This window comes from Tamandua tetradactyla, chromosome 18 (genome assembly GCF_023851605.1).
Source record: "Tamandua tetradactyla isolate mTamTet1 chromosome 18, mTamTet1.pri, whole genome shotgun sequence".
Lineage (NCBI taxonomy): Eukaryota > Metazoa > Chordata > Mammalia > Pilosa > Myrmecophagidae > Tamandua > Tamandua tetradactyla.
In genome coordinates this window covers 62,252,328-62,266,196 of record NC_135344.1, presented here as the reverse complement: position 1 = coordinate 62,266,196, position 13,869 = coordinate 62,252,328, and the positions used below count along the sequence as shown (strand labels likewise).

Sequence of the window (13,869 nt, the reverse complement as noted above, 5' to 3'; positions counted from 1 at the left end):
CAATCAGTACGTTCTATTACCCATTATTGGGTTTAATAAAACTCAACTAAGGACTTATTAGTATAACTTAACAAATGACTTAGAAGTTTTTTATGACTTTATTCTTAAGCTAAAATATGTAGAAAACACATTTCTTATTAGAAAGTACTCAGGCACATTTATTATACATAATAAAAATGGATTACCTTAACTGGTGTTGATTTAAAAGAATGATTCATCTGATTATCCAATGGTGGTGGTTCAGTAGGTTTTATCTGATTATCCAAATGACAATTTTCAGGAGCTCTTTCTGTGGTTTTATTAATTTTAACTGCAATATCATTACTTTTAACTTCTTGAGAATCAATTTCTTTCATTTTTTCCTGCTGGCAAGCTATGTTTTTGTCATCAGGTGGCTTCGTCCCTAAAAATGTACTTTGAGTCACTGGATGATGCATTTCTAAAGCTGGTAGTGAAAAACTGGTTCGTAATAAGCTCAATTTAGGGGAAACTTGAGAGTCCAATTTATTTTGCTGTACAGTGTTGAATTTTGAGAGTTTAATTTTAGTCCAGTTGGAATTCTTCTTAATTGAACTGTTCATTCCATTTAGTATACATTTCACAGGCTTTGTTTTCCTACTGGGGAAGAAACGATTACACTGAATATCCTGATTTGTTTCCTTCTGATGAAGTATTTGTCTTTCAATATCAGTTTCTTCCAATTTTATTTCTGTAGGCTTCTCTTTTGCACTTTCCATTTGTGAAGATTCTCTTTTTACCTCTACAGTATCAGACTCAATTTCACCAGCAATTTCTTCACAGAGCTGCAGAATGCTACCTCGTTTGTTCTTTCCTGCTTGCTCTAGTTCATTTTCTACACTTTGCTCAGGCACTGATGGCTGTGGACTTTTTTGGGATTTTGCACAAGCATTCACTTGTGTATTAACTGACTTACCATTCTCATTCTTTTTAGAGACCACTGAAGTAGGCATTTTTGATCTTTTTACCTCAGAAGTTACAGGCACAGGCTTTGTTTCCTCTTTTCTAGCAGTCTTCTGAAGACATTTTTCAGATTCTTGTACATAGTGAGAACTACAAATAAAAGCAGTTTGATGCTCTACTTTGCGTTTTTTCCCTTTGGGGGAATTTATTACTTCATTAATTGCTGGATTTTCATCTTCTTTAGAGTCACGTTTTATTTCCAGTATTCTTCTTTTCACATGTTTTTTATTTGTTTTAGCTTTATTAGATTTACTTTGAATATTGTTACTGTGCTCTTTTCTTGTTGGTGGTAAACTTTGTTTAACTGAATGACCTTGACTATGAATTTCTCTACTGCGCAAAGACCTTGTTGACACTTCAGTTAACTGTTGTAGTCTTTGTGATCTCCTGTTAAGCTGTTCATTTGAATTAAGGGTTTCATAAACTAATTTTTTCTGAGACAATTTTTTCCTTTTTGCAGATTCTTGTTGTGAATGTCCTTTCACAGTCATCATGCTTTCATTACTGGGTTTAGTAGCCTTTTGATCACTGGACGCTGCCTTTGCTGACCTTGTACTCATACATGTCCCCAAGTCAGGCTGATTTATTTTACTTTCACTGGAAGATCTAGCCAATGACTTTATGGTTTCCTTTGGACCTGATTTTTTTGCTAGATTCTTCCGAGAACTTTGATTTTGTGCTTCTAAATTCTTATCTTCACTTTTTTTAATAACTTTAGAGGAATTTTCCTTTGATTTCTGCTGAATGGACATCGTTCCTGAGTAAGGTCCTCCTTTTCTGAGTAGTTTTTTAGAGGATTTCTGTGTCCTGGTAGGTATAAGTGCTGAATGTCTAGTATTATTTTAGAAGAGCAGGTCTTAGAAATCTGACTTTAACTAATGCTGATGTGCATTTTCAAGAAAAATATTAGTTTGCTTCAAGTAAGGTTTCTGCCATTTCTAGGACATGAGAAAAGTTGAGGCATGAATGTGGAAAGATACTGATTTACTTTGGACAAGGCAATAGAAATTTGAAGAAATTAATTCTAATTTGAAGTTTTTTATGAAAAAAATGAATTAATTCAGATTCAATCTGTTCTGTTCTGTTAATTTTTCAATTAATTTTGGTTTCACGCCTAGTCCTACTAGAGGAGTTATTTATCACTGACCTGTCTGTTTTGACAAAATTTTTGAAAACTTTTTTCTTCTGAATTCTACAGTTACCACACTTTGATTCATTTGAAACATGTCTTACAGCCAACACGTTTCTTTCCTTGTTTGCTGAATTTCTTGGCCAGCAGCTGTTATCTAACCTCCTTCGTTTAATAAAATACTTTGCTAATACAGATTTCCTTTTGTGCTGCTGTTTCTGAAAAATTAAAAGAAAAAAAAATTATATTTTGTACAATCTATTAGATATGGCAATGCTAATTCTATACAGAAATAATCTTGATTTATATAAAATCTAATTCCTCCTTTTGAATTATTTAGTTTGCATAATTAAGACTTACAGAATGGAGTATGCCAAGTATATTCCTATAACTAATCAATAACTTGTCTTATGTAAGCACAGAATAGTTGAAAGTCAGTTTATTCCTTGAGATTTACTTACAGTTCTTTTCCCACAAGATAGAACTGATGTTTCAGCCACCATAACTCATAAAAACTTGACAAGAACATTCCTTATGTTCTTAACACATTACCCAGCACCTAAAAGAGAGATAAAGGTGTTTTTAAATGTTTAAAAAGAATCAAGGTAGGCTGCAATCATTCATCCACCTCTCACTAATATAACACTCTGTAAGTCTATCCAAGCCTACTATTAATCTTATTATTTCTTCAGAGCATCCTTTATACACAGCACTTAATTTTAGTATTTCTAATTTGAAGCAAACTATGGATACATGCACCCAATGGAAGAGTATACACGCATTTTATATTGACAAAAAAGTTCTACAATTCTGTATAGTTATGAATTTAGCCTCCAAAGAGAGGTCTGGCTTCTGTCTGGGTTCAGGGATGGTGTAAGAAGGACCCTCTAAACCTTTGGAGTTTCCCTTTATAGACTATCTTTTATTATTCATGGTGGCCAGGACCATAATTGAGAGCTCCTAAGCCAATGATATGACAGAATGAGGCCAGCCAAGGCAGTCTTAGGGAGGGTCTACGGCCACACTAGAGAGACCAACCATTAGGGGGTTGGGACTTTGAGCTACACAATGTCAGCTGACCTTCCCAATCCCTGAGTGAGAGAACTGGAGGAGTGGACATTAACCCCATATGAAAAACTCTTGAATATGATACCAATCAAATACAGGGTTCTCTGCCCAAGATCCATGCTATTAGCCAATCTGTGACACAGGGGTTTCAAAAAGGATAAAGAATTTACTGAAATGCAAAGCAAGGAGAACAGACGGCCTATTAGTCTAAAATCTGTCTGCCTGGACTGCAGACTGATAGTTATACAGTATCAAAAGCCAGGCAGGTTTTAGGACAATGAGTGTAACGGCTCAAGATAAATTTAGAAATGATTTAATTGTTGAGCACGTGCAGAACGATTACATGAATTGTCACCGAACACATGTAGGAAAATGGTAATATGATAACAGGCATGATGGTATTATAATATAACCTGTATTACATTATAAGCTATAGGTTAAAGTTTAAGCCATTGTGCATGTCAGGTTGGCCAATTTTAGTTAGCTCTAACTCCACCTAGTAAGATAACTTAGGATTTGGGGAAGTTTAGTTTTGAGCTGAGTCAAGTTCCTTCATTAATAAATATTAGGGGATTCCCCTGAACTCTAGTCAACTGTAAATGGGGAAATCCTGAGATGGCTAGCAAGCACAAGCCCAGGAAAAGAAGCAGTTCTGCGGTTCCAGCTCCACTCTGGCTCAAATAAGACAAATAGGACCCTGCACTTCCCATTTGTTTCAGGCTGATCTTCTTGTCAGAAAAGCTATGCTCTAAAGGAGAATGCCAGCCAAAGAGAGGAAATTTGCAGACAGTGAAAGATGTTTTTTGCCTTGGTTTGTTTGTTTTGATTAGCTCCCAACATTCAAGAAAATCTCTGACACACCATTAGCTGGTTAGAAACTTAAGGAACAGATAGCTCAGGGACTAAATTCGAAAGCTAACACTTTAAAATATTAAAATGTACAGTGTGCAACATAAGAATGCAAGACAAAGAAACAGGAAATGATGGCCCTAACAAAAGAATAAAACAAAAATCCAGAATCCATCAACAAAAAGGGACCAGACTTTGGACATACCAGAGGCTTAAAAAAAAAAAAAAGATCCCAAATATGACCAAGGAGATAAAGGAAAACATGGATAAAGAACTAAAGGATATAAGGAAAACAACGAATAAATATGGAAATCTCTTCAGTATATGGGAATCTCTCCAGAGAAATACTGGAGTTGAAGAACACAATAACTGCAATGAAAAATCCTCTACACAGTTTCAAAAGCAGACTGGAGGTAGAAGAAAATTCAATGAACTCAAACACAAGACAGCTGAAAAGACAACACAAACAGTGAATCCTATTGTAAATTATTTAAGTTAATGGTGTAACTATATAAATGGTCTTTCATGAATTTTAACAAATGTTGTCACTAATGCAAGGTGTCATCAATAGGGTGGTATATGGGAACCCTATTTTATGCATAATTTTCTGTAAACCTGCAACATCTCTAATCAAAAAAGGGAAAATAAATAAATAAATAAATATTAGGGGCTGTCTTTTGTTATCACACTCAAAAGTTGTTAAACACATAAAGGGGTACAAGTACGGCCAATCACAAGGTTTTTATAGTCACAAGATAAAGATTACATAGTTACACAATCATTATAAAAGATCACGGCAGAGGAGTTAAGGTTCAGGAATTTCAGTTATTTCTTCTTGCTATCTGACAAACTAGAAAGTAAGAAAAAGCCATCTATAATGATTCAGACAACATAATTATTCATTAAATCTTAATTTCTCAGTTACAATTACTTAAGATTCAAGTGAGCTTCCTCAATTGAAAAAATATATTGCTGTGCTGTGAAGGTGATGCATTCTGAGTTCAAGTACAGAGGACACAAAAACTTGGCTTTAAGACCATCCCAGAAATTACCCTATGCATCTCTTCTTTTGGCTTTTTCATTTGAACACTTTTATTACATTAAAGCTATAATCGTAGGTATAACATCTTCAGTAAGTTCTGTAAATCATTCTAGAGAATTAATCCAACACAAGGGGTTGTTGGAAACCCTAGAATTTTTAGCCACTTGGCCAGAAGTGTAGGTACCCTGTGCCTCTAAGCTTGGGGCTGGTGCCCTTTACCTATGGAGTCTGGCCTAACTTGAGATGGAGTCAGAAGTGAATTGAGTTACTGCAGCATTTACAGTTGGTTACAGAAGTAACTGAACTTTTGAACTTTAAATAAATACAAAAACCATAATACGAGAATAAAATATTTTGAGGAAAAACAATGAACATAGCTATATACATAGAAAAGTAACGACAGCACAGAAATAAAGAAGACAGATTTAAACACATAAACTAATTTTTACTTCCTCCCAAAACCCACTATAAAAAAAGTAGTAGAGAGACTAAAACAAAACTATAAATCTAAAAGACAAAGAAGAAGAGAAATGATAAAATAAGTTTGGAAATTACAAAGAACAGTAGTAGTAACAGACTTAGGAGACTTAAAAAACAAGAAACAAACAAAAAAACACCCAAATTCTAAACTGCAAACGGGAAAAACTGAGAAACAGCTTCGTGATAAAAACTGAGAAACACCTCTGGGACTCATAAAAGCTAACAGGAGCAGATTCCCAGACTGCCATTCCTTTTACCAACACCCAGAATACTGCCCCACATCACACCTGAAGACTGAAGGTTTAATCTCTGGAAGGGGTAAAACAAAAGGCCTATGGTTTGGGGACTCAACAGGGACATCTGAATATCATTCTGACAACAGGGGAAGTAAGCAGAAGTACACAAACTCTTGCCTAAATTTCCACCATTCTTCTTTATGTATTCAGAGGTTCCTAAAGGCTACCAGCCAAGCCTATACCTTACAGGAAGGAAACTGAAAGACTTGTTTTCTAAGGAATCTTACAAGCCCTAGAGAAAAAAAAAAAAAAAACTAAAAATACTGATAGGGCACAAAGTCAGATAGATAGATGCATACCAAACCCCTAAAGTAAGGACCACTAGTAGCCCACCCACCACCATCCATATATTCATCACCATGATCATTTCTTAGAACATGTGCATCAATTCAGAAAAAGAAATAAAAAGAAAACAGAAAAAAATTCATACATACAATACCCCTTACCCCTCCCTTTCATTGATCACTAGCATTTCAATCTACTAAATTTATTTTAACATTTGTTCCCCCATTATCTATTTCTTTTTAATCCATATGTTTTGCTTGACTGTCAATAAGGTAGAAAAAAGGAGCATCAGACACAAGGTTTTCACAATCACACAGTCACGCTGCAAAAGCTATATTATTATACAATCATCTCCAAGAAACATAGCTATTGGAATACAGCTCTACATTTTTAGGCGGTTCCCTCCAGCCTCTCCATTACACTTTAACTAAAAAGGTGATATCTATATTATGCATAAGAATAACGTCCAGGATAACCTCTCAACTCTGGAATCTCTCAGCCATTGACACTTTATTTTGTCTCATTTCGCTCTTCCCCCTTTTGGTTGAAAAGGTTTTCTCAATCCCTTGATGCTGAGTCCCAGTCATTCTAGGATTTCAGTCCCACATTGCCAGAAAGTTTTACACCCCTGGGAGTCATGTCCTACGTAGAGAGGGGGAAGGCAGTGAGTGTGCTTGTTGTGTTGGCTGAGAGAGAGAGGCCCCATCTGAGCAACAAAAGAGGTTCTCTTGGAGGGGACTCTTAGGCCTAATTTTAAGTAGGCTTAGCTTATCCTTTGCAGGGTTAAGTTTCATATGAACAAACTCCAAGACTGGGGGCTCAGCCTATTGCTTTGCTTGTCCCCACTGCTTGTGAGAATATCGAGAATTTTCCACTTGGGAAAGTTGAATTTTCCCCTTTCTCACCATTCCCCCAAGGGGACTTTGCAAATACTTTTTTATTCGCTGCTCAAATCACTCTGGGATTTTATCACAGCCACTCTTGATTCTCCACTCATTCCAGTAAAGGGATGCATTGTCACTTGAAGGAGTAAGGATGTTTTTAAATGTTTCTTTCTTTTCTTAATATCGTTAACTTTTAGAGTATACAAAAACTGAAGCCAGTATCATGCTTTCTGAAGTAATACAAGAAGTCTTCCAACAAATTCAGGATATATTCTTTTTTTTTCAATTTTTTTAAAGTATAACATCATACAAACACAAACATTCTTACCATATGATCATTCCATTCTTGGTATATAATCAATAACTCACAATATCATCACATAGTTGTATATTTGTCACCATGATAATTTCTTAGAACATTTGCATCAATTAAGAAAAAGAAATAAAAAGAAAAAAATCATACATAACCATACTCCTTACCGCTCCCTCAGGATATATTCTTAACAGTAAAGGTGATGCAATTAAGCAAGAGAGAGACATAATAAGCAAAAATTTGAAAGGAAGAAAATTATTTGCAGAAAAAATCCAATCAAATCAACAGAAAAAATGATTAAGAATAATATGTGAATTAAGTAAGTTGAATGTGTAAAAATTAAGGAGTCAAAATTCAGCAGCTCTAAATATACAAGCATTAATTAGCTAGAACCCATAATAGAAGAAAATATCACAATACTCACAATAACACACATACCACAAACAAAATTAACACGAAGCAATATGGATACATTTGCGCTTACTGACATTAAAATATATTTCGCTGTAAAAATTAGCAATTTAGCTCTAACACATCAATTTGCTGAAGAAATGCCAAAATATATTCAGCTGTAATCATTAGCAATTTAGTTCTATATCAATAGACAAACTAATGGAACAGGTCAAAGACTCCAAAAATAAGAGCAAATGCATGAGGGACTTTAGTACATAGAAGGGTGGTATTAATTTCATTAATTTCAAATTAATGAAGAAAAGATGGCTAATTCGACATTTGGTATTAGGACAAATAGGTAGCCTAATGTTGGTTTAAGAGTGAGATAATACCCCGAAAAAAAAAATTAATCATTAAAAACAAAACAAAAAAGACTAAAATGTGGGAAGATTTTGCTATTTATTTTCAGAGTGGAAAGGGATTTCAAGTCTTGTTACAAAACTCGGAAACCAAGTCTGGAGGACAAAACTAAGAAAGAAACACTAGCAAGAAATCAGCAAAAGCTAATCACCATAATATATTTACAGAAAAGAAACCATAGATAGCTGGTGTGATTATAGCAGAGTAATAAAAACTAGAACCAAAAAATACCAGTTTTCACCTATGAGATTGGCCAGACCCTTGCAAAGGGTCTGTGGCAGGAACTCTCACATCACTCCAGGTGATACAATGTCTATGCTCAACAATTTGGCAATATCCATCAAAATTACAAATGCTAAATTTCAACCATCATTTTCAGGAATTTATATTAGATATATACCTGCACTTGTGCCAAAAGACATAAGAAACTAGAAAAATCATTGTACATTGTATCGATAAGACTGTACACCCACAACTATTAACAATATTGTTTATGTAATTGATGATACACTCATGCAACAGACTGCCATGCAATCACGCAACATACAGCTGAGATTCAACTCAACTACAAGCAAAATTCTGAGTTTTTGTATAGAAACTGACAACCTGATTTTAAAACTTCCATGAAGCATTAATCATGTTGTGCTGGTTTGAAAGGATGTATGTACCCTACCCTAGAAAAGCCATGTTTTAATCCTAATCCCATTTTGTAAAGGCGGTCCTTTCTTTCAAACCCTATTCAGCACTGCATGTTTGAAACTGTAATTAGATCATCTCCCTGGAGATGTGACTCAATCAAGAGTGGTTGTTAAACTAGATTAGGTGACGACAGGTCTCCAACCATTCGGGTGGGTCTTGATTAGTTTGTGGGACTCCTATAAAAGAGGAAACATTTTGGAGAAAGGAGATTCTGAGAGAGCAGAGAATGACATAGCCACGAGAAGCAGAGAGTCTGCCAGCCAGTGACCTTTGGAGATGAAGAAAGAAAACTCCTCCCAGGGAGCTTCAAGAAACAGAAAGCCAGGAGAGAAAGCTAGCAGATGATGCCATGTTCGCCATGTGCCTTCTCATTTGAGAGAGAAACCCTGAATTTCACTGGCCTTCCTGAACCAAGGTATCTCTCCCTGGATACCTTTGATTGGACATTTCTATAGACTTGCTTTAATTGGGATATTTTCTGAGCCTTAGAACTGTAAACTACCAACTTACCATAATTCCCCTTTTTAAAATCATTCCGTTTCTGGTATATTGCATTCTGGCAGCTAGCAAACTAGAATACATGTACAAATAGCCAAAACATTTATTTTTTTAAGAATAAAGCTCAGATTCTCATATTATCTGATTTCAAGACTTACTATAAGACAGTAATAAAGTAAGGGTGCACAGGTACTTCAGTGGTAGAATTCTCACCTGTCATATAGGAGACCCGAGTTCAGTTCTCAGCCCTTGCATCCCTCCCCCCACACCCCCAAAAATGCAAATTGACAAATGGAGAGAAATACTAATAGAAAAGAACAGCGAATCTAGAAATAGACCTAAACATTTATGGTGAATTGATTATCAATAAAATTTTCAAGGCAAATCAATGGAAAAAGAGTCTTTCAATAAATGGTGCTAGAACTGCTAAATATCTGTTCTAGTTTGCTAGCTGCTGTAATGCAATATACCAGAAACAGAAAGGCTTTTAAAAAGGGGACTTTTAATAAGTTGGTAGTTTACAGTTCTAAGGCCGAGAAAATGTCCCAATTAAAGCAAGTCTATAGAAATGTTCAATCTAAGGCATCTAGGGAAAAACACCTTGATTCAAGAAGGCCAATGAAGTTCAGGGTTTCTTTCTCAAGTGGAAGGGCACATGGCAAACACAGCCAGAGTTTCTCTCTCATCTGGAAAGGCACATGGTGAACACAATCAGGGTTCCTCTCTCATCTGGAACGGCACATGGTGAGCATGGCGTCATCTGCTAGCTTCTTCTGGCTTCCTGTTTCATGAAGCTCCCCAGGAGGCATGTTCCTTCTTCATCTACAAAGGTCGCTGGCTGGTGGACTCTGCTTCTCATGGCTATATCGTTCTGCTCTGCTCTCTCTGAATCTCTCCAAAATGTTTCCTCTTTTATAGGACTTCAGAAACTAATCAAGACCCACCCAAATGGGTGGAGACATGCTGTCACCTAATCCAGTCTAACAACCACTCTTCATTACATCACATCTCCAGGGAGATGATCTAATTACAGTTTTAAATATACAATCCTGAATAGGGATTAGAAGAAATTTTGCCTTTTCAAAATGGGATTTTGATTAAAACATGGCTTTTCTAGGGTACATACATCATTTCAAACCAGCACATTAAAATACAAAAAACAAAAAAATATTGACCATGATGCCATGCTGACAAAACTTAATCAGAGACTGACCGCAAACCTAAGTGCAAAAATAAAAATATAAAACTTCTAGAAGAAAGGTGAAAAACTTTGACACCCTAGGTTATATAAAGATGCTTTATTTAAAGAGAAATCCTAGTCATCCTACATCTAGATATCTACTTAAAAGAAATGAAAGCATATTCTCCATAAAGGTTTGTGCAAAAATACTCATTGCAGCATAAGGTACAATAATCAAAAACTGGAAACAATCCAAAAGTCAAGTGAATGGACTAACAAAAGTAGTGTATAAATACAACAGAAAACTACTCAGTAATCAAAAAGAACAAACTACCCAAACAAGGACAATACAGATGAACTTCAAAACCATTATCCTTAATGAAAAAAAAGAGAGATGCAAAAGAGCACACAGGGCCCACACGGTTGTGGTAGGCAGTGCCTGCAGAGAGGCCATCGGCCAGTAATCATCCACTGCAAGGAGGTCCGCAGGGTAGGGGGAGTGATCACTTTGTCAGGTGTGGGAAAAGCCAGCACCCAGTCATGGTAACTGGCAGGTCCACAAGCGTGGCAGATCAGCTGATCTCCCACACACTGCCTTCCTGGGTCCCCCAGCAGAGACTGGTGGGCTGGCAGCCCCTTAGGGAGCAGCACCACTGCAGAGCACACTGACTGCAAGTGTCCCCAGCCAGGAGGGGCTGGGCTGAGAAAAGAGGCGACTCCAGCGCGCTATGCGTTGGCCAGACACAGCTAGGAGTTCACCTTGGATCTCCTGCGTAATAGTCAGCAACTTTACCACTGGAGTACTCATGTACCCTGGCCTACCTTATAATAGACCCTTATTGTATCATCTACATAAGATCGGACCTTGATCTGGCAAGGCATAACCAACAAACAAAGTACAAAAGGAAATATTCGGCAAAAACTAAGTAAATACAAACTTTAGAAGACTGAAGGAAACCAACTTGCATAATTGCCATGTCAAGATTATCAAATGCCCCAAACACAACAGAAAATCATAAAATACACAAAGATCCAAGCAGAAATAGCCAAATCAAAATTTCAAAGGGGACACAGAATATGGAACTACTCAGGGATATTTATAAAGAAATAAAGGACATCAGGAAGACACTAGAAGATCTTAAAGAATTCAGGAGGTTAAACAGAAATATGGTAGATCTCACAGAAATGAAAGTTACAGTAGACCAAATAAATAATATACTGCAGATACACAACACAGGTTGGAAGAAGCATAAGGAAGAATAAGTGAGCTAGAAGATAGAACAATAGAACTAGAGTGCACAAAAGAACAAATGGCAAGAAAGATTGAAAAAATGGAACTAGATCTCAGGGAAATGATGGGCAAGAAGAGGCGCTAAAATATAAGAATTACTGGTGTCCCAGAAGGAGAACAGTAAAGGGTTGGGATAGCTGAAGATATAATTGTAGAAAATTTCACAACCCTTATAAAAGAGACTAATATGCACATCAAAGAGGCCCAAGTGAACGCCAAATAGAATAAATCTGAACAATCCCATTCTAAGATACATACTAATCACAAGAAAAGAAACAGAAAGTCCTGAAAGCAGCATGAGAGAAGCAATCTATACTACACACAAGAGAAAACACACAAAACTGACTTCAGACTCCTCAATAGGCACGATGGAAGCAAGAAGGCAGTGGTACAATATTTCTAAAATCCTGAATGAAAAAAACTTTCAACGAAGAATTCTTTATTCAGCCAAGCTATCCTTCAAAACTGAGGGGGAGATTAAAATCTTCAAAGATAAAAAAAACCAGAAGCAGTCAACAAGAGACCAGCTCTACAAGAAATAACTAAAGAGAGACTTGTCAGCTGATTAAAAAAAGACAGGAGAAGGAGTTCTAGAGGAGGGCACAGAACTGAAGAATATGAATAAAGGTAATTTAAAGGAAAAGAGAGGGAGAAGGAAAATAAACAGATCCGACAAATAAAAACTAAAGGACAAGAGGGTAGAATCTAAACTGCTTTTACAGTAATTTTTTGAATGCTAATGGACTAAACTCCCAATTAAAAGTTACAGACTGACAGAATGGATCAAAAAACATAATCCAGCATAACTAGCCAAGAACAGTACAGAACAATAGCTGGGGCCATGTCAGTGAAGCAGACACTCAGCGGATCCCAGTCTGGACAAGATGAACTGGCTGTGAGCCCACCCAGAACCGTCAGTTCCCCAAGTCACGGCACCCGGTGCCCTTTCCCCACAGGCTGCTCGCCAGAGGGGAAAGGTAAGGGACTTTACTGGCAGCAGGGGCTGAGCGCAACCAAGCTCCAACTGTGGAATTAATGAACAAATTCTGACTACTAAAAATACGCCCTCAGCTCAGCTGAACCTCCAGTAAAAGCTGAGGTAACTGGTTTTTGCCCCGGTGCAAAGGGGGCAGGGCTGACGGAAAAAGGGGGAAAAAAAAGAGGATTTTTGGATCAGACACCACAATACACTTGAAAGGGTCTGGGCCCTGAAGGAAAGGAGGGGGCACATGGAACCTGCAGATACACAAAGCAACATACCAACTTAAACATTGATTGGCAAACCCTAGGAACGGGAGTCCTGCTCTGAAAAGGATTTTTTTTTTCTTTTCTTTTTTGTGGCTGTGTTTCTACAGCTTGAAGGCTCTTTGAATATAGCTGCAAGGCTTCTCAGGCTCCAACTGCCCCAGCACAGGCAGAATTAAGTTTGTCTGAGACTTTGTCTGGAGGCTGTGCCTTCCCCAGGAGAGGGGTGGGGCCCAAATCAGGTAGAATCCCTCCCTCAAGGAATTTAGAACCCAGCATCTGGAAAACTAAAGGGATTAAAGCCAGCCTACAACCTCTCCTCTGTCTCAACCTCGCCCCCAGCAGGGAGAGTCTGCTGAAGTTAAAGGTACCACATCACCTTACTGGTGGGACCCACAGGCAGACATACGCCACATATCAGGCAGGACAGGTAAAACACAGAGTCCAGAAGCTTCATAGCAAAGTCTGTCAAACTGCTGGGTCTCACCCGCAGGGAAAACTGAGGAAGGTGACTCTTTCCCCCTGAGAGGAGGCCAGTTTGGTCTGGGAAAATCTGACTGGGGTCTATAATACCTAAATAGACCCTTCAAAGGGGGGGAAAAAAGGGCACCACACAGGAAGGGCAAGAAAAAAGAAAACAAGATCTGAAAAATTCTGATGTTAAACAAAACCTAAGCTAGAGGTCTAGAATAAGCTGAACTGAATGTCAAAGAACAGACAGACAACAAAGTCATTCAGCAAGAAAATCCTACGAAAAAAGTGAAAACTATCTCCAGAATAAACAAATTAAGGAAATTAAATGCCTAGACGCAAGCA

At 37.2% G+C, this 13,869-nt stretch overlaps 1 protein-coding gene across 9 annotated transcripts in view; it reads right to left on the bottom strand.

The window, feature by feature from the left end:
* Positions 1 to 13,869, bottom strand: part of ESCO1 (establishment of sister chromatid cohesion N-acetyltransferase 1) — an 84,513-nt gene that overhangs the window by 43,750 nt on the left and 26,894 nt on the right. For all 9 annotated transcript variants that reach the window (XR_013165237.1, XR_013165238.1, XR_013165240.1 and 6 more), the window contains exons 2-3: positions 2,572 to 2,669; positions 186 to 2,328 (exon numbers count right to left, since the gene is read on the bottom strand). Coding sequence is in view for 5 of the 9 variants with exons in the window: in XM_077135840.1 (XP_076991955.1) it covers positions 186 to 1,733 (1,548 nt within the window). In the remaining 4 variants the exon portion in view is untranslated. The remainder of the gene's footprint in view (positions 1 to 185; positions 2,329 to 2,571; positions 2,670 to 13,869) is intronic.